This window comes from Labrus mixtus, chromosome 12 (genome assembly GCF_963584025.1).
Source record: "Labrus mixtus chromosome 12, fLabMix1.1, whole genome shotgun sequence".
Classification (NCBI taxonomy): domain Eukaryota; kingdom Metazoa; phylum Chordata; class Actinopteri; order Labriformes; family Labridae; genus Labrus; species Labrus mixtus.
In genome coordinates, this window is record NC_083623.1 from 19,530,270 (window position 1) to 19,551,372 (window position 21,103).

At 41.0% G+C, this 21,103-nt stretch overlaps 1 protein-coding gene across 2 annotated transcripts in view; it reads left to right on the forward strand.

Annotated features, from left to right (window-relative positions):
- The window catches only part of LOC132985210 (kelch-like protein 29), a 139,939-nt gene that overhangs the window by 77,527 nt on the left and 41,309 nt on the right, over positions 1-21,103 (forward strand). For both annotated transcript variants that reach the window (XM_061052462.1, XM_061052461.1), the window contains exons 6-9: positions 9,124-9,262; positions 13,212-13,408; positions 15,729-15,841; positions 17,154-17,300. In XM_061052462.1, coding sequence (XP_060908445.1) covers positions 9,124-9,262; positions 13,212-13,408; positions 15,729-15,841; positions 17,154-17,300 — 596 coding nt within the window. The remainder of the gene's footprint in view (positions 1-9,123; positions 9,263-13,211; positions 13,409-15,728; positions 15,842-17,153; positions 17,301-21,103) is intronic.

Here is a 21,103-nt window from a genome sequence, read left to right on the forward strand (position 1 = left end):
GAGAGAGAGGGGAAGAGGAGAAGAGGAGGAATGAAATAAAGAAAAATGATGAAATTCAAAGATTACTGGTCTAAGTCCACCTGAGGCTCTGGGAGCTCATCTCAGAGATACAAGCCAACCCAAGAACCTTTCTGTGACTGCTGTAAACACACATTTGGTGCTTACAGAGTGCTTACAATTTGAAGAAGAAGTGTGAGGGTGAGGAGGTTTGGCACAGCTGATGCTGTTGTTTCCAGGCTTCAACTGGAGGCAGCCGAGGAGAAAATCACCTAATACATTTGATTAGTGCTCAGAAGGAGATTTCACTTGATAGATCTCAGGCATATTTGCTCTCCAGAAATGTTTTTAAAAAATCACGGCCATTCTTTAAGGGGCATTTTCAAAGATGTGCTTAACATATAAAATAAAATGTGGATACTCAAACTCCATTCGATCTGCAGAGTCCCTCTGCACCTTTAAGAACAAGCTCTTTCATGAATACCTACTAAGTTAATGATGATGGTCTCGATATTATTGATGATGATGATGATGGTAATGACGGCACCTCCAAACCCGCCCCTCCAGTAATGTCTCTGCGCGAACACTTTAAGAAGTACTGGTGTGGAGAGTTTTTCTAAAAGACAAACGTGTGAAGGTTTACTCTCTCTGCCTCGGGTCATACAAGAGCCAGTCTGGCATTTCATCCTCCAAAGTCTGAGTTTTCAGCTGAATGTACAGGTTGACCTGACTGAGAGCCTGGAGGCAAGTTTGATATTTGTTCTAGTCGTGATGTTGTGGCATAAAGTCAAATCTTGATTTCAGTAAGTGCTGAAGTAATCCAGAGAAAGCTGAGAGGCCGAAAGCAGTAAGTTAAAGTACAATGAAAACACAGTTTGTGTCTACTTTCTCTGAAAGGGGGCATCATTATTTTACACAGGCTCTGTGACAAGATGATTACTTCCATTTGAATAGCCTTGTTTATCCGATGGGGTTTATTATTCTGCAGCCTTCCAGCAATTACTATAAAATAGTGACTTAGCCTTTCTAATGAACCAGGAGGACTGAGATGTGATGCCACTCAGTTCTGATCAAATCCCCTTCAAGCTCATTATACGATATCTACACATAGCAGCCACTTCTCATAAACACAACATCTTATCAGGATTATTCTCCCTCGACATTGTCTTGCCTAAAGTTGTGTTTGAGTGCTTGTATTTGTAGGAGAATTTGTGTGTGTTTCCCTCCTGCATATGCATGGCTGCATGTGTCTCTCTGCATCAGTGTTTCTGCACAATGACAATGTCATCTGTTGGGAGGTAGATGAATTATTGAACCCAGAGTTTGACAATGATGCGGTGCATAATGCCTCAGCAGAAAGTTTGTGAAAAATCTGTGAAGAGGTAAAGTCCACTCTTTAAATTAGAGCTGGTGAACTTCAACTGGATGCACTGAATCTCAATCTGAAGGCATTTCAGAGTAATATCAAGTCATTTATCTAAACACATTTTATAAGAAATCAAATAATATTATGTGTGTTTGAAATAATTACTGTCCAATCAGAGGCTGTTGCTATGGAACAGTTTGTCTGCTGTCTTTTGGCTACTTTAACATTTTAGGAGGGTTATAGTTGCTTGGATAAATATTTAGTAAGCAACCCAATACAAATTGTGGTTCACCTCTTTATTTCAGCTACTCCTGTGTATACTGTCGTTTGATTGGATTTCATTTGGCAGCATTGCAATTGGTTTTCAGTGCACCAATCAGAGCGTTCATCTCCACTGAATATCTGAGTTAGATATCGCTTTGCCTCTGGTCACTTCCTGTCAGCACCTGTGTGTCCAATCGGACTCAAAGCTGATCGTTTGCTCTTACTGACATTGTTCCCTTTTTTCTAGATCCTTGCTTGTGTTGTACTTACTCTCTGATGTGCGTCGCTTTGGATAAAAGCGTCTGCGAAGTGAATTGTAGACTATCAGTGTCAATTTATTTAAAACAAAAAGCACTTATCATCAGATCATGATCATTAGTTTTCCTCCCACTTTCATTAACCAGTGAGTGATGATTCACTGTGAGCAGGAGTGTATTTAACTGTTTCAGGTCTCTACCTGTACTGTTTGACTCTGAGGTAGACGTCCAAACGTTAGTCCTTAGCACCTTTATTAAATGATAGATTTTGTACGTATTTTTGTACCTCCATTTGTGGAGTGGCTGAAGTGCAAAGTTTCCTTCTATCATGTTAATTAAACTAAGATGATTATGATGCGTCTTTATCTCTTCTCAGTTGTCCACCACTCCCACACTCTTCTGTTAGTGTGCTGGGATGAGCTTGTAAATAACATTTGATGTCCTTGTTGCTGACACCATCAGACTGGCAGACTGATTTGTGATTGAATGTGTGCACACATAAAACTCTAACATTAACATGAAGAGGTCTTGAAGGTGGTAGAAAAATGTGATGCTGTAAAAAAAAGTATTTTGTACTCCTGGAAAGTTTGAATTAAACGGGAATCAGGAATTGGATTTCTTTATTTTTAGTTTGAAACGCCTGACCCAGAATAATGACGACAAGTCTCATTTGATTTATTCTGGAACAGAAGTTCTGTCCCAGTTATTCCTGTAGAAGAATCGGTCCTGTGGTGCATCTGCCGCAGGTTAGACTCATTCTCATGGATCGTAAGGAGAGAAAATAGATTATCACAGTTTGTTTTTATTTGTTTTTATGATTTACTGGGTGAAGTGGAGAGAGGAATATTATGAAAACAAGTCTATAATTGCATCAAAAAAAAAGTCACCTTTAACTCAAAGTTTAACTCAGATATTTTATCCAGCAACATTCTGTCATTTCATTTGACTTTGCACATTATACATTATTGATTTTTGTAATTTATTAATTACCAAAAATGTTAAAAGGATAAATGAGATCAGTCCTGGAAATGTAAACAGTTACCCTGTAATAAGCTATGATGTTTATATTCCTGTTGCTTTATGTTGCTATTATCGTAGTCATCCATGCAGAAACTGTGATTATGTTGCTCTTTTTACTGGCACAGACCACAGCAGTAAAAATATCACAACACTGCAGGCACAACGATTCTGTACAAAGACGAAAGTTCCTGAAAGAGTTTCTGCTTTCAGAAAACTGGTTATTGATACAACCATTATTTGAAATCTCTGCCTTGTTTTTTAAGAATCTAATACTTAAACAGACAAGATACACATGAAGGTAGCATGAACAGAACGAGGCTAAAAGCAGTGTTTCTATGGCAACCCTTGAAACAAAAGCTCCTCTTCCTCTCTAAATGTCGATAGCTTAAGGAGCAGTGTCTCTGCAACTGTAAATGCTCATGTAATTATAGACTGAGGTTAAAATATCTGCATCCGCCATGGAGGAGATGAGCTGTGAGCTGTGATGTCATGACTGCAGCACTAAATGTTTTTTGGGTTGTTTTTTTTTTTTTAAATAAAGATTTCATTTTTGTCTTTATTGTAGTATCGGAGTGGATAGAGTCAGAAATCAGGAAAAGAGAGAGAGTGGTGAATAACATGCAGGAATGGAACATCAGGTCAGCCCTGATTGAAGGACTACAGCCTTCATACATGTGGCGCAACAACAATACGCTACCTGCGCACCACTTAATTCTGATGTAATGTCCCTTGAACTGTAACCAGCCTGACTCTTAACAAACAGTTCATCCACAGTATATTGTGGCCTGCAGATTTTTTTAAATTTCCTGTTGTCCCTGAAAGCAGCAAAAGGTTTGACGGAGCTCTTGTTTATTAGCCACAGGGGTCTGTTTTACTGAAACCTGTTTGTCCCCCTGTCTTGTTAATGAAGATGTCCCTGCACCAGCCTGGACCAGAGATACACTGTCTCCTCTTTATTTAACTCACTAAAAGAACAAATAACAATAGAATAATATGACATCCTGTCACACTGTTGCAGCAGGTCATCAGATGCTCACAGGGCTCTATTTGTTTGTGTTTTTAACCTCTGAGTACGCTCTTGTATTTGCCTCAGCTCTGTTCTGCTGGTGCCAAATTGTTGTCCAGAGTGCAGAAAGGGCAGAGCAGAGCTGAGCTTTCTGCTCCTCCAGGTCTTTTCTCGCATGCTGATTGGAGAAGGCAACAAAGGCCCAGATGATGCCTCTCTCTCTCTCTCTGTGTGTCCCTCGGTTACTCCCCCGGCTCAGTCCAGGCTGGTTGACAGCGCAGTGAGGCTCGAGCAGCTCCGCTCAGCAGATTGGAGCAGGGGGAATATATAAAGCGTCCTCATCATGGACTATTCTACGAGGCTGTATGGAGCTACTGCCGCCTTTCAGACAGAAATCAGGAGAGTCTGGAGGAGGCCTCGAGGAGTCCTGGTGCCTCAATGAGCTGATTTTCTGAGGGCCTGCTCACACTGTTGAGACGTCTGCAGAAATGAACGAGGCTGTGATTGTTAGAGGTGCTTCACAGCCTGGATTTCCCTTTACGGAAATCCAGGCTTGACTTGGTGACATCTAAATATGTAAGTTTTTTCCTTGAAAATTCCTTTGAGCAAATAAAAAGGACATAAATCACATCAGGGTTATTTTACACTGATCTGTTGTTTTGCTTTTCTTTCTCAGATTTTAAAAATTATTTTACAATATATTTTTGTTTCATTTTCTTTTCTTTATTTCTTCATGGACATTTGTATCTGATGAGTTATTCTCTCTTGTCTTAAACAAACATTAATTCATTAAGAAGAGTTTAAATATATATTTTTGGGGCCTCTATTAGATGAAACATCTGAAGAGAGACAGGAAATGTTGGGAGGAGAGAGTGGAGGATGACATGCAGCAAAGGCCCGAGGTCAGATTCAAACCCACAGCTTCTGTACATGTGACGCTCAAGTTAACTACTAGACTATCAGCTGTCCCAGAAGAGTTGATTTGATCAAACAAATATATATATATATATAAATACTTATAAGAGCACTCGAGAAACAGTTAGAATCTAAACATTACCTAGGTGATTAATATAAATGTTCATTTATTTTAAATTCTTACAGTTAAAAAGACTGGAGAAGTCAAAATAAATAAGAAGTAGGTAAAAGAAAATATACCCATACTGTTCTAATATTTCTAATAAATAATAATTTATTTGAATTTAGTAAAAACATTTCCCACATTTCCAGATGTTTGTAAAACTGATATGTCACATATTTGATACCAAATGTTTTTGTTGTTTTCTGATGCTTTTTGAATGAATGTTTAGTTCGAGCCAGTGACCACAAAAGAACAAACTGTGAAACTTTTATTTTTTCATGAAGAAAAATTCAATTGCAAGCTATCTAACAAAGCATTTCTTGAATCACTCTTAAGCAGCAATACGTTATTCATTCTCAACTATTTTTGGATTCAGAGAGATTTGAGTTGTGATAATCATAGCTTAGCATAAAACATGCTCATTTATTTTAGTCAAATTCATTAGATTGTATTTTCTTTCATTCCTTTTTTGTTTCTTTGAGATTACACAAACAACCTTGGAGAAGAAACAACCTGCAGAAAAATTGAAGTCTAAAATAACGAGATCCCACAGGAACAGTGAAAATGTCAATGAGCTTTATTTTGAAAATTAGAATTTAAAACATACAGAATGTAAAACATATTATCCATCTTCTGATTCAAACAGATTTTCATTAAGTGGGAACATATTAAATGAAATGCTTAGTGAGCATCGTATGGCCTCTTCCTAAATACTGCAGCAAACAGAAATACAATTCTTAATGAAAAAAAAAAACATCTCAGTGAGTAGAAGATTTCTAAAAAGTTTTTCTTTAAATGTCTATCAGAATCAGAGCTGATTCAGGCTTTGTGGCTGTCAGACATCGAACCTGGTTAATGATAACAATTCATTATTATTTGATCTTTGTTGTTAAGTAATCATCCTCATGCTGTTCTGATTGAAATCTTGGAGGCCTCACTTAAAAAATACAAACACATACAATCTTATTAAAATCATTGTAAAGGTTTTGAATTGATATTTCTCTTTGATGTAAAATGTAAACTGGGTTACTAAATTTACAAGATTAATATTAAACATAGACCAAGCTTTTATTTTTGAAATATAAATTTAAAATGGAACATTTGAACTGAAAATTGACTTCAGTGCATTCAGTATATTCTCTCAGCTCTATAGCTGATATGAGGTCGTTCCTTTGCTTTTGAAGAAAGGAGTATCATTTTATTGTCATTTCCTGCGTGAGAAACGACGCATCACTGCATCAGTAAAGACGTGTTGAGGTGACTTCCTTGTCCGGGCTTCAGAAAACCTCGTGTCAGGGAGGCATTGATCAGCTAGCATGGTTTGCTCTGCGTTATTAAACTGAGTGTTGGTGTGAATTGATCATTGATTGTGAAAAAGAAAGAGGTCAGAGCGAAGCCATCAGCCTCCTTTCTGCTGCTAAAAACCATTTAAAAAGATTTTTCAAAGAAAAATAATCAAAATAATCTCCTACTACAGCTCGATGATTTATTTAGTTTTCTTACCTATTCTCATTTTGTAAAATGTAAACATAATTCTTGATTTAAACATTATTTACCATGAATCTAAAAAGAAACATTCACTTTTTTTTAATGTATGTTAGATTTTTTTTCTTTTTCTAATAATGGACATTTGACCAATTTTTGACTTTTGAATTCATTGCAGACAGAAGCCAGTGGAAAAATACAGAATATATGTATGAAGAAATGTCTTGAACACAAAATGGTGGAGCTGCAAATCAGCACGTGAAAAACACAGATCCCACAAATGCAACTAATGGCGTGAGGCCTCGCCCTTTCCGCAGCAGCAAATCACAGCTCAGTGAGGACTAACCACACCTTTATAGCACTCTGATAGGTTACTGGAACCAAAACCAAGGACCCCATTGGCCCCAGAGCTCAGATGTTTTACAGTATAGTTACTAGGCTGAGCTGCAGAGTCGGCCCTGTGGTCTGTCGACCAATCAGGAAGGACCAGCTCAGGCCCTCAGTACTATAGTGAGGCGATCAGAGAAAGGGAACTACACTAGCCAATGTCAACCAAAATATTCTTAAGAACTGTCGCACCTTAGCCACATATGAGAGTTTCTGTGTGCAAAACAAGCGTACTACTTCTTCATCCGTGTGAACTCCCCTCAAGAGATTCTTCTGGAGGAGTATTGAGACGTCTGGTGTCTCAGCCGCTGTGGTCCCATTGAACTCGGCTGTGGTCAAAACACTCCATGCTGAAGTTGGGTAAAGGGGACGCCATGTGCAGTTTCATGGTCCAGGGTGTCGTTGAGGTGTTCCCGGGGGGGGGGGGGGGGGATAGTTATCTTTTCCATCAGGCATTTAGATGTGTCTGCAACGGCTCAGAGGGAGGCGGCCATTGTTTGCTGACAAACTGCATTCTCTGTCTCCTCCTCTCACTTTCTCTATTCCTGGGTCAAAAGGGTGGTAACGCACTGCGGCTGATTGGAGGTGAGAGCCATATCGGTCTGTGGAGATTCACTAATGCACACTGAAACTTACTCACTGTGTGTTCACTATTCACAGTCCGTGCTCACACATCAGAGAGCTGGCCGACAGACAGGCAGGACAGGTGAAGAGGAAGGTGGAGAGAGCGAAAGATTGATGAGAGAAAAACACCAGCCTTTGTGTTTGCATGTGTACGTACAGCTCTAACTCATGCTGCTGTGTATCTAGTCTAAATAAATCAGACATGTTGTTTTGACAAGGATCTATTATCATGTTTTTCTCCTCTTCTGTATTCAGCATGTTTAATAACCAGGTCATTTTCTCTCTGCTCATTCATTCTTTGATACAAAAACTCTGAAGGATGCAGCTCTCATTTAAAAGACTTTCATCAAAGTGAGCCTCTGAGCTGCACCTTATTTGTCATGAGTCTTTATTCTGTTTAATTTCATCTGCTGAATGAATTCAGAGCTGAGCTCAGTGTCAGTCAGGAGAACGGAGGCGCTAAATGAGAGCACGTTTCAGCAAAATGGAGGGCCGTGTGTCATTCTGGGTTAATCAAACATCTGATTTAAGTCTGACGTAAACTCACACCTCTTTGATGATCTCCTTTATTTCAGCACCAACGGGTGTTGTCACTACAGTCACTAGTCTGATCAGTTTCTGGCGTTTAATGAATAGATGGATGAGTAGAGCACTTATTGCTGACTATTAGAGGATTTTCCGCCTGATTTATCTAAATCATCGTGTATCTCTTTCTTATCTTTCTCCAGCAAGAAATATGTGCCTTTAACGCAGACTTTGCTCCGTGCCAAGTATTTGTTTACTCTGCAGCCTGCAGCCTCAATAAAATCTGTTCATTCTCAGACGACAGTAAAGAAGCTTGGCTCCCTCTGTAACCATCTGTATTATTGTGCGTTCTCTTTAGTGGAACAAGTTGCTCATCTCCCGCTGATATTTCCTGTCAGCCTCCCCTCATGATGCCTCATTAAGACGCAGAGAAACAAGAACCTCCGACCCCACGCTAAAGCTTAGCTTAACACGGTGCTGCTACGTTATACTACTCATCTTGGACGAAGGTCTTCAGGAGAACAATGTTTGGTGGTTGTGTTTTTTTCTCTCTCTCTCTCTCTAGAAAGAAGGACAATGCTGGGTGGGTCGATGGGGGGGGGGGGGGGGGATTGTCATTTTCTATAAGCAATTGAGGGAAAGGAAGAGGGTATCGTGGTTCAGGGAAAAGTGATTGTTTTCTGATTGAGCAACATTTGAAGGTCATCTCTTTGACCAGTAGGGCGCTTGTGAGAAGCCAACATTTTTTATTGTTATAAATAATGCATCGACAGAGTCTCTGTTTTCAGCTCACATCTCATTCAGCTTCTCTTGTGGAGTTGTAGCTCAGCAGTGAACATTAACAGAGGTCAAATACACTTATTCAAATGTATTTCCATAATAATGATAGCTTTTGATCCCATTTCTAGTCGTTGCATTTTGCATGTTTTAAAACATTTGATTAAATCTGCACATATCACTTCTTCTCTACCAGATCATATTGTGTCCCACAATCTGAACTTTTCAACATTTTCTTCTGTTTTTTGCTGTCATGCTGCTGTTTCTCATGTTTGTACAGGAAAATAATTCTAAACCCTCTTTCTGCGTTGTCTGTTTCTTTTTTCTTGTTCCACAGAGATGTTGAAGGAGTTGAACCAGCAGCGCAGAGCGAAAGAGTTTACAGACCTGAAAATAATAGTTGATGGCAAAGAGTTTGAAGTCCACCAAAATGTTCTAGCTTCCTGCAGCTTGTATTTCAAGGACCTGGTGAAAAGGTTTGCCTTCTCTTCCCCCCCCCTCACACCAGCTCTTGATCCGATCTGTTCTTTTCATAGGGCGCTTTTGTGTCGCTTTTTTTCCCCTTCCCCCTCCCTCTCTCTCTCTCTCTCTCTCTCTCTTGCAGGTGTGTGAAGACTTTGGTTCCTATCACAGGGCCAGCAGCCATTCCTTCCTCCCTCTAAAATGAATGTATCTGAAAGTGGAGAATAAAGGTCAAACCTCGTCATTACCTTTCCTCCCCATGTAGGGCAATTTAAACACATTTCCATTTTAATGAGCAGAGAAAATGTTCCATGACTGGGGATGATTTAAAACTGGACAAAGGACCAAAACAAAAGAATCATACATTTTAAACTACGGGCAATAATTCACCAAAGTCAGACTGTCTTCTGTGGGTACAGAGTTCTTTGCAACGAAACAGCACTTTTCATATGCTAATAAACCCCGTCAGTGTAATCAAAATGACGTTTCAGAGTCCTAAAGTAGCCACACAAAAAAGAGCATCTAAGACAGTTTCCTAAACTTTCACATATTAACACCACCCTTTACTGATGTTTTTCTTTGATTTTAATCTAAGTATTCCCTCGGTATTCTGCCTTTCATACTCTTTTTTTTTTGGTCTTCGTAGCCCTTATATTCTACTGGGTGCTTGTTCACCTGCATGTGTATGTGTGTCGGCCTTTAAGTGTCTCTCGTGCACACATGTTTCTATGAGTTTCTAAAGTCTTACGGCACAATTACGCCTCTTTTTTTTATCCACCTTATTTTCTGAAGACGGGGAACGCTATGTGTCGTCATCCTCACTTCAAATCCTTGCAGGTGTTTTCAGCTTGATTGAGCGTCCCCTGGACCTAAAGCTGCTTTGCTGTCTCGGTTATTTTATGTCTGTGGGTGTGAGAGCGTTTGTTTGTTTTCATTTGCATGACGAGGTATTGAGTATGAAAAGACAATGACAAACAAAAAGACACACACAGTCACTAGCTGTAGCCGTGATGCCTCAGGGAAGTCTGTCACTTTAGCCCTGCAGCCATGCTGCCTCCACTGTGAAGCTCATCAGAGAGCAGAGAGTTGCTCATCAGCTGCTAAACTCACACTTATACTCCTGTTCCTCCTGAATGTGAACAAAGTGATGAAGAGCAGAGAGAGAAGAGGTAGAGGAGCCACAGAGTCTCAGACAATTCATCTCCATGACAGCTCCACTCTGAATAAAAACCAGACTCGGAGTCCTCCTTTGACCTTGACAAGAGCAAAGCAGCTGCCTGAGACACTGAAGTGACTTTGGAGGGAACTGAAGCCCCCATGCTGGTCAACCTGTCCATCAGATGACTCGTGTGAGCCTCTTCTTCACCACAAAGTCAGATCATTTATGTGTAGAGACATGGCCTGAAATAAAGCCCCAGAGGAGCGAATGAATTTCATCAAGCTCATCCTCATGCTGCAGCTGCTGCTGCTGCCACAATGTCTGATTTTCTTCTGTAATTTTACAGTTTTTTTTAAACAGCAAATTCTTGTTAATTATTTAATCACAATTAAAGCTACTTTGTTTGCAAGGTCAGCCTGGAAGAGAAAATCAATAATATTCAGTCAAAGGCGAGGTATCGGCACTTACTGTAACAGAGGTGTACATGCCTCTGTCAATTAATCAATTCTCCCCCCATGCTTGTATACTAGTACAAGGACAGAACCAATGAAATGGCCTTATCGAGCTGTAACCTTTGCTCAACTTAATGTGCACATAAACATACTGACGGTCATTGCAACTTTCAGTCCAGACTGTGCAGGCTTTGCATTTGATCGATCTTCAATATTAACATACGTGTCTCTGTAGTTTGAGTACTTCCACATTACAGATGCTATTTTAAGATCAAGCTAAATGTGTTTGCTTTGATAAGGTTAAAGGATGTATGAGGAAGTGCGCACGAGTGTGTGTGTGTGTGTGTGTGTGTGTGTGTGTGTGCGCGTCATCCCCCACCATTCTGACAGTCTGCAGATTAAGACTTTAAGACTTTCTCTTGAATAAGCTATGCATTTTTCGCAAACATGTCCCCCCCCCCCCCCCCCCCCCCCCCCCCCCCGCCTTACTCTTTTTCCTCCTCTGTCCCTCCTGTGCTCGCTGACTCCCTCTCTCACTATTTTAACTCAAATCTACAATCAGACACAGGACACTTAAGAAGCTAGAGGATAACATAAAATACCATTCCATAACTCAAGGGCTTAGACAAAACAAACTGCCTCTGCTTCTTAGTGCACTGATATAGCTGGTTGGTGAGCATGCTCTTTTATTTTCGCTCTCCCCCCCCCACCCCCCCACCCCCAATTGATTCTCCTTAATCACTTTAACCCTGAGCAACACTCCCCTTCCATTTTTCTGTCTTACTACTCTCCATAACACTTTGTGACTTTTTGCTTTGCAGGAGATTAAAAGAGTAACTTTCTTGGTTTTTCCAGCTAAAGTCCATCCAGAGATAAAAACCATTTTCCTTATTTTTATTTTTTAGATGTCCTTCTCCCCTCTAACCTCCAGAGTGTGCTTGAAAATGACGACTAATGTCTCAGTTCATACACTACAGGCTGCTGATGAGTATTGCAGCGGGTACGAAGGTTCTGTTTAGGTGTGATGGTGGATTCTTTTGTCTGGTGGGGAGGAGGGGGGGGGGGGGTATTAAATCACAGTCATGGAACAACCCAACCCCTCCCTCGGAAAGGATGGCTGCTGGTTCTCTGTGGAAGAAACCGTCTCACCCTGCCTCCCTTCCTTTTTGCTTCCTCCTCATCCTTCCCCCTTTCTCTCGTCGTCACTCTTACCGTTTCATCCACCTGTCTCAGCTGCTTTCTTTAGCTGTCTGTGTCGCCCTAAATGCTGACTGTTTGTCGTGACTTCATATCCGACTAACTGTTTCCAACGCACAAGGAAAACGCACCCTTGCACACACACTCTGACACACACGCAGGCAGATGTTTGTGCTAACTTAAGTGACAGAATCAAACAGCCTCCAGCCATCTTAATGGAGGCTGATTTTCATATTGAGTCAGCAGCCACAGGAAGAGAGACATAGTAGTGGGGACAAGTGTTCTGCAGAGCTTTGATTCCATTTATTTTGCCCCTGAGTGGATTATTGTTTCACATAGGACATTAAACACGGATGGTGAGCTGTTATTTAACTCTCTCAAACCTCCCCGGGGGTCCTGCAGGAGAACTAATCTCTACCATTTGATCCTCTGAAGTCACAACGTGACCCTGATCTGAAAACAGACCCCCCCCCCCCCCCCCCCCCCCCCCCCCCCCCACTCCCCATGTACATCTCAGGCTCTGGAAGGGATCATATTCAGTTTAATTTGCTCATACAAGCACTTCCTGGCACCTCTTACACCACACCAGTCTGAGTGGATCCTCTGCTCTGATATCCAACAGACTAACAAACAGCGAGATCACCCCAGCACAACATGCTTTATCCAGCGTCTTTTACATTCTGTCTTATGTCAGAGTTTGAAACGTTCTGTCTCTTTCCTTCTCTCTGTTTTCTGTCTGTTATCTCATATGTACCCTGCCATGTATGCATGTCCACCTCTCAAACTATGCATACATGATAACAAACATGTGAATAGCATGAAGCAAAGCAATAATGCTTTTTTGCCTTGTCTTTGTTCAGAGAAGACTTTTTTTTTTCCAGATGCAGCAACATAGTAACAAAAGTGCTTGCGTCAATGAAAAGTAGAAACCATCCAAAGTTGTTGTTGTTTTGGTCCCTTCTTCACTTTAAGTTCTTCTCATGTATTGATTCACTTCTTTTCTCCACACTTTGCTACTTGCCAAGTTGTGTCTTGGGTGTTGATGTTGTATATGTGTCCCTCTTCTCCTTTCTGTTTTTTTTTTTTTTTTTCCTTGTTCTTTTTTTTTTTTGAACATCTCTAATATGTCTCTCTCTGCCGTGATTGGTTTGTCAGGTCTTCAGGGGAGACGAGGAGCAGGGAGGTGCTGGAGTTGAACATGAGCAACATCAGCGCCGACGTGCTGGAGCTGCTGCTCGAGTTCGTTTACACGGGATCGCTGGTCATCGACTCGGCCAACGCAAAGACGCTGCTGGAAGCCGCCAACAAGTTCCAGTTCAGCACCTTCTGTAAAGTCTGCATCTCCTTCCTAGGTATGAGCAGCTCAGAGCACAGGAGGGTGTGTGAGAGTGGAAATGTTATTTTCAATACCAGCTGTTGTGGATGTTTATTAAATCAGATATTCCTACACAACCTTTGCTGCTACATGCTCCGTCTACAGCCTTGTGTGAACTCAGATGTTGCCGTGTAGATCACTATGTGCACCCTCACAGAACATCATGAGCTGGACTCCCCCCCCCCCCCCCCCCCCCCCCTCCCCCGTCTCTGGCACATCACGTTTCCTTTTTATGGTGTTTCCAAAACGGGTAGCTGTGTGAGCGTTCAGCCTGGTGACACTCTCAGTCGGCCACAGAGCTTCTGATCTTGCGCCAGTGGGCGGGGCCAAACATGGGGGCAGATTTTTTTGAAAGGTCAGGGAACAATTGTCACTTAAATGTCAAATAGTGTGGCCTGACCCATGTTGGAATTGAGAGTCATCAGAACAGATTGACACCGAGACAAGGTGTAGAAAGTGGAGCGAAGGAGGAGGTGGATGGGGTGATCGGACTTCTTTGAAGCCTCAAGGGGCCACATACAAAAAAAAATATCACACAGCATGTTCCAGATTTTAGTGGGTAACCAACCAAAAAGGCTGAAAATGTCAGGTTTGCATTCCATTTAATACATTGTTTTGTGTGTCTGTAAAACAAGAAACGTGCGTGTGAGTGAAAAGGTCAGCAGCAGGAAAGGAGTGGGAGAAAAAGTCAAAAAAGAAAACCAGCAGCAGCTGTTATTGATTTTCTCAATTGGGGCAACAAATATCTAAAACATGAGTCATTTGTAGGCTGTCATAGTGAGATATCAATCTGTTCTTCCTCCACAAGATTCATGGCATTTCATCTGACTTGATGAGGAGAAAAACAGAAGAATGCCATGTCCTCGAGAAAAGACAAATCATACAGTGTCAGATATGAAGTTTGTAACAAATGCACCGAGAAGGAATCGAAAATATCTCCAAGACCTACTTATACCCCTTTGACTTTTCAGATTCAAGCTAATGTAAACATTTATTGTGTTCATGCAATTCTGAAAATCATGCATTTATTATTGTCAGAAGGTAAGAACAAACACTTTGGCACAGTAGTGATGTTTTTAAACATTTTCAGATTGTAAAGCTGTCTGTTCAGGCACACTGTTGTTCCACAAATTAAACTAGAAACCTGGCTGTCTGACATGAAACAAACTGATGAACCGAGTGTGCAACACAATGTTCCCAGTGTGATGGCATACACAGTGAAATAACTCTTCTTCTGCTGCAATGACATAACAGAGGGACGTCTTCATCCAGCCTGTTGTGTCGCCCCGTGCCCACACTTTGATGCAGCATGAGGTCACTTTTCTTCTCTCTTTGCTTTGTCTGCAGTTTGGTTGTGATTTTAACAGATGTGAGGGTGACCTTCATTGGCTGATATTTGTTTAGGAAAGACTCCCAGACTCTGTCCTCACTGATAAAAGGCCTGGTGCTGCTTCGGTTTGATGGCTGCTGTTTAATCATGCCTCGCTTAGTGACCACTGACCCAACTGATCTGTGTGTCTGCCTGCAGGTGTGTGTGTGTGAGCGGCACATCCAAAACATTTTCCTAGTCTTCAGTAGATTGTGTTGTGTGTTAAAAATCTAGATTTAAAGACATAGCACTTTTTGTCGCGCTGGTGGCGCAGTGGTTAGTGCGCGCGCCCCATGTATGGAGGCTGTCGTCCTCCAAGCAGGCGGCCCAGGTTCAAATCCGAGCTGTGGCTCCTATGTCATTCCCTACTCTCTCTATCCCTGATTTCCAGTTATATCCACTGTCCTTTCTTTCTAATAAAGGCACAAAACGCCCAAATATAAATCTTGAAAAAAAAAGAAAAAAGACATGGCACTTTAATTCTGCACTCTTACAAGAGACCACAGACTGTAGCGTGGGTCTTCTCCCTGCTGGTCTGTCTATCAGGACAGTTTCATAGTTTGTGGGTGTGTAAAATATGGTAATCTGAGATTGGACAGGACTCATTAAAAGTGGACATGCTCATCCCAAATCCTCTCCCTGACATCCAGCACCTCCTGTCTGGGCTGTGAGCGATCGATTCCCCCTGTTGTTTGTCCTCCGAGCTGTTTTGAGTCATTATACTTGTTGTCCCTTTATTCTCAGGCAGATACACACCCTGTCAGACTGTGAGACTGTGCTGCCTGCATCTGATATTTCTGCCTGTTCCAGCTTTTATTCGTCTGTGATCTTCTCATTGATGTCTGAATGGTGATTGGTCTTAATCATCCTGTGTCTCTGTCCTCTCTCTCTCTCTCTCTCTGTCTCTGACCTGGTTTATTGACTGCAGAGAAACAGCTGACTGCAGCTAACTGTCTGGGAGTGCTGGCTATGGCCGAAGCCATGAGCTGCACCGAGCTCCACAACATGGCCAAAGCCTTTGCACTGCAGAACTTCCCCGAGGTGGGTAGCAAAATGTTATCTTTCAGAGCGATCCATTCACAAAATCCTGACTTTAGGTGCCAGTTCAGAGAGTGTAAAGGAAAATAAAACCGTTGGCATACAGCTTTTGTGATCTTAAAATAAATACCCAGAGGGAGCAGACATTTTTACCCCGTACAAGTCTTGAGACTCCACACTTGCAGATCTTCATGTTGCAGGGAAAAAGAGATACCTACTCTCCACAGAATAATATTAAGATCCTCAAATAAAACTAACATTGAAAAGACAGATTTGTTTTATGCTTGATTCATGTTTCAATCTCAAAAGGTTTCTTTCCCCACATGAGTCAGCTAACTATCTGAGCATCATGCACTGTGCTATATCTATAAATCATGAATATCCGACAGCTAGAATGTAAATGATGTGCATGAAACAACCACTAACAGGACATTTGGAGATCTCGGCTTTCTTGTTGCTTAAAAAGAAATTGTATAACAGAAAGTTATGTTGAGTAGAGCCTAGACATGGAGGCTGTAAGCTTAGCGTAGCTTTCCTTTGCATTAATACTGTAAGTACAGGAAACTGCTATCTCTGGTCTACCCAAAGCACAAAAGCACTTTTACAGATCACAAATTCTAAAAGCTTTGTGTCATTTTACTGTGAGATTTGTAGCACAAGCTCTCAGCGTAAGTAACTCCCCATTAATTACATAATAACTTTTTTAGCTGACTACTTTCTTAATTGTTGGCATTTTCAATGAAACTTTAGCTGTGTGTTAATTTATAAGAAAAAGTAAAAATGCCCTCATCGATGTGAAAATATCTCCCACAACATTTATATGAGACAGTTGAGATTCGTGGTAATTGGTGACCTTTTTAAATGCTGTAGTTATATTATTTAAATCTACAGATAGAGACCGAATCTAACGCTCAGCTAAGCAAACCCTCTTTGCTCAATTCTCATACCAAATGAAACAATGTGACTGCATTATAGTGTCCACAAAATGTTCATCTCTTACTTAAAAGCCTTTGATCTTTGCAGAGAAAGTGGTAACTTTGTTTTCAGTAACCAACTTGAATTTGAACTTTTTAAGAACTACTGTTCATGATGGAGACATATCTGGGTTAGCAGAAGTCTATATTTATTTATATATTCATATCATTGACAATCAAATAGGTTTGCCCTGGATACAGGGATTGTAAATGTAATCCCATGGTGATCGCTGCATAGTTTGCTGTGTTTCAATAAACAATGCTGGATCATGTTATTTTAGACATGTTTGTAAACCACTGTTGTGCCATTAAAGGAGATTGACTATGTTGTTTCTCTACAGGTGGCGGGACAGGAAGAGATTCTGAGTGTGTCCAAGGAGGATCTGGTGTCCTACCTGTCCAACGACAGCCTCAACACCAAGGCTGAGGAGCTGGTCTACGAGACGGTCATCAAATGGATCAGACAAGACCCCGACTCCAGAGTGCAGGTAATGAGTTGATGACTGTTTGTAAAGTGTGTGTCTGCTCTGAGTAGATCATACAGTGAGCACACATGTTTGTGTATCATGAGACAACAAAGTGAGACAGTAAAGCTCTTGTTCCCTCTGACAGTACAGATACTGTATGTCTGCAAAGCTGTGTTAGTGTGGTTGTTCTGTCAGCTCTGAGACGAACACACAGCATGAAAAAAACAAACATGTGATTCCTTGTTCTCTCTGGGGGGGTGTTCATCAACTTTGTGCTTCAGATACAGCCCAACACAGCACAGTTTATAATCCCAGGAGTGCTTTGTCCTCACAGTGTGCTCTATTCTTAGTTACACTTCATTTGTTTGTGACAAACTGTACTGCAGCAAAACAACAAAACAACACAAACATCCTCAGCCCTTTTCTGTTTGCCAAACAGGTGTTTGATTTATTCCTGGAGGCTGTTTATCTTAATCAAAGGATTCTTCCTGTAGAAAGATGTTTCCATGAGACACAGCTAGTCATGGTTTAACAAACCAGGAATCAATAAGCCTTCGAGGTCAGAGCGTCGGCTCACATCCATGAAAAGATAAATGATCAACACGGCACATCCAGTGGGGAGGAATAACCTCAAGTCATGAGATATGAATTGGACAATCGCACCGATTTGAAGCTGAAGATTTTAAAGTATGTTTTATCATCTTAATAGTAGAGTTAAGATTATTATCAGATAAATTACAGAGCTCCATCAGTGGAGTCGTTAATTCAGAGTAATGACTCCTCACCGAGCAACAAGAGAGGAAGAACTGTCTCGTATCAGCTGGATCGCATTCAGTGCACACCTCCATAATCAATGCTACTTTATTGGTCAATATTTTATATGTCGATATGTAAATGCTCACCCTGTAGATGACACCTTCACAGTAGCGGTTATCCTTGTGAAATGTGGCACTGTGAGAATATGGAGAACTCCATCAGATCTAATGAGTTTTTTTGCAGCTGAGTATTAAGTGTGACATGATTCAGATAAGCATTTAAAATATTCTGACACTTGTATGAATAAATTTGAGTTTATTGGATAACTGATAGGTAGTCCGGGAGACTCCTGCAATCTGACACTCTACTGGAGAGTTGACTTGCTCAGGTTAAGTAGGAAAACAAAAGAAAAGGAAGGGGGCATTGTCCTCAGTTTTTCTAAACAGCCCAGCACACTGGTTCCTGAGGCGAGACACCGAGGTCAACCCTTCTGCAAAAAGAGAGGGAGATGAAGGGGAGAAGCCGGTTTGGAGAGTTGGAGCGAGAAAAAGAAGCAGAGCAGGACAGACGTGGATGAGTGAGAAATGAAAAAGAGATGAAAAAAGACCCACTGTATTCTGTGTAATCTGATATCCAGCAGATGGTTCCTCTGTGCACAGCCGTGACATCCAAGCAGCAAGTTCAATCATCTGTGTGTTTGTGACCGAGAACAAAATATGCAGCAGGTCTGTGGAGAGGCCCGAAGAGGAGTAGAGGAGAAAGAGTGTAGACTGCTCCCATCATGCCTCAGGAGGAGATCATGTGACCCCGAAAGGTTCAGTTTACACGCATGGTCCAGCATCAGCTCATCAGTGACTTGTAAACTGCAGGCTATAGAGTGGAAAAGTGGCATATTGAAGGCGCCGGGTAAATAATATGCAATTTTCTCTCTCTCCGCTCTGCTGTCACTAACATGTGATGGAACCAGGAAACAGCCCGGACATCGCTCAGAGACAGAGCCAGAGCGTTAGAGCGTTAATAATAGTTTGTTATGAGACAGAAAGACACTGAGTGAAAGAAAAACAGAGCTGATAAAGATTCAACTTTTGAATATCAGATCAGAGATTAATGGTTTTCTCTGTCACCATGGTCTCACTTTTTTTATTTAGACTAAATGAAGGCTTTCCACCACTGCCTCTACCATCTTATTAGAAAAATGTCCTCCAAATTATAGTTTCCTATAAGACAAAAGAGGCGGCATTGTTCATTATTTTCTCTCATCATTCTGCTTCCTCTAAGTGTTGCTTTGTTGACTTTTTAAGCTTTGAACACTTAGCTGTGGTCGTTAGAGCTCAGCAGTCTATTTTCACTGTTACTTTCTATCGACCACCAAAGCCCCACATGCATTTTTCTCCCCGATTTTTCTCATTTTATGTCAATAGTTCCCACTAAACATGACAAAACTGTTTTACTAGGCGATTAAACTTTCATGTCAGTGACACTGCTAATGCAAATACTGTGGCATTTTTAGATACTCTGACATATTTTGGTCTTGTGCATCATGTACAGAGGGCCATCCACTGCCACAGGAATATGTTAAAGTTATTCATTTCAAGGGTTATCAAATGTACAATATATCTCTGCTATCACAGATACAATTAATCATGAAAATTGTCATTAGTTGCTGCTTTAGAGTACACTTTAATGTAAATGTATCTCAAAACATTCTTAAATGATGGTAATACATAACATCTTAAAACTTTTCTGTCTTTTTTTTTTTTACATAAACGAGGAATAAAAAACTCATCCCTGGTGTTTTTTTTGTTTGAGTGTTAAGGCTCTAACTGACAGAGACATATCCTTCCTCTCTCCCAGATGCCTTTTGTGGGATGACAGCCTGGTGTCTGTCAAATCTCTGAATAGAAACTCCTTCAGGCCTCACTTCAGCATATTTTATGAAGGATCCCATCTCACCAGGTGACTCAAGCTGATTAAAGAAACTGGTTAACCTCCTCTTTGGAAAGTAACCTAACAGCTGAAAAGATAGTTCATTGTGTATTTTCATTATTTAAAAAAAAAGATAGTTGTGCCATTTGGAAGGACCTGCTGTCCACTCGTCAGAAACAAACGGTAAATGGACTTGAACTTGTATAACGCTTTTCTAGTCTTCTGACTCCTCAAAGCACTGTTACACTGCAGGTCACACCTACCCATTCCCACAGCAGGGAAGCCATGTAAAGTAGCCATCAGAATTAACTGATCCCATTCATACACATTTAAAGGCAGCTGACGAAGCAGCAGGAACAATTTAGGGTTAAGTGTCTTGCCCAAAAAAAAAATCGGCATTTGGCTGTAGGAGCTGGGGATTGAACCCCCGACCTTTCAATTGAGTGATGAGGGACTGTACCTCTGAACCACAGCCACCCAACCACAAAAAACAACAATTGCCTGCACTGGCATTTGCTTCTGCCAGGCCAAATGAATATAGTCAAGATAATTCTTCATATTCTTATCAGTTACGAGCAATAATATTGAGCATTTTCTACAGTTGACTCCAGTGATGTATTGATGTCAATTTTGCTCCTGCTCTCATTTAAGGGGAAAAACTCCTTTTTGATGATGTGATCATTTTGTAGTCAGAGCAGAAAATCATCAAAGAACAGAAACGCTTTGAGGCTGTTTGAGGATATAAACTGAGTTTTCCTCATAGTTTACGATTCATTTACCTTCAAAACAACCATTGACCCTCTCACCACAAGCATCACTTTTAATTAAGTCACCCTCTTTTAAGCTCCAAGTTCAAAAACAAGAAACTATAATTGTGCAGACTTAAAGAAAAGGTTAATTGAGTTACTTTTGGGAAGAGGAGCTATCTGTCACATTGATCATCCTTGAAGAGGAAACTTAAACTATTCCAGAGTGAGACAAAAAGAACTTGTGGCCATGGCGAGTGTGATCTGTGACAAATACAGACTCTTGAGGAGACTAAGGGCGCACTCACACTAGGCAAAGTTGTCCCTTACCGTGCTTAAGCTTGATTGTCCCCACTCCCCATTCCCCCGCTGGCCTGCACTCACACTGCTCCAGGA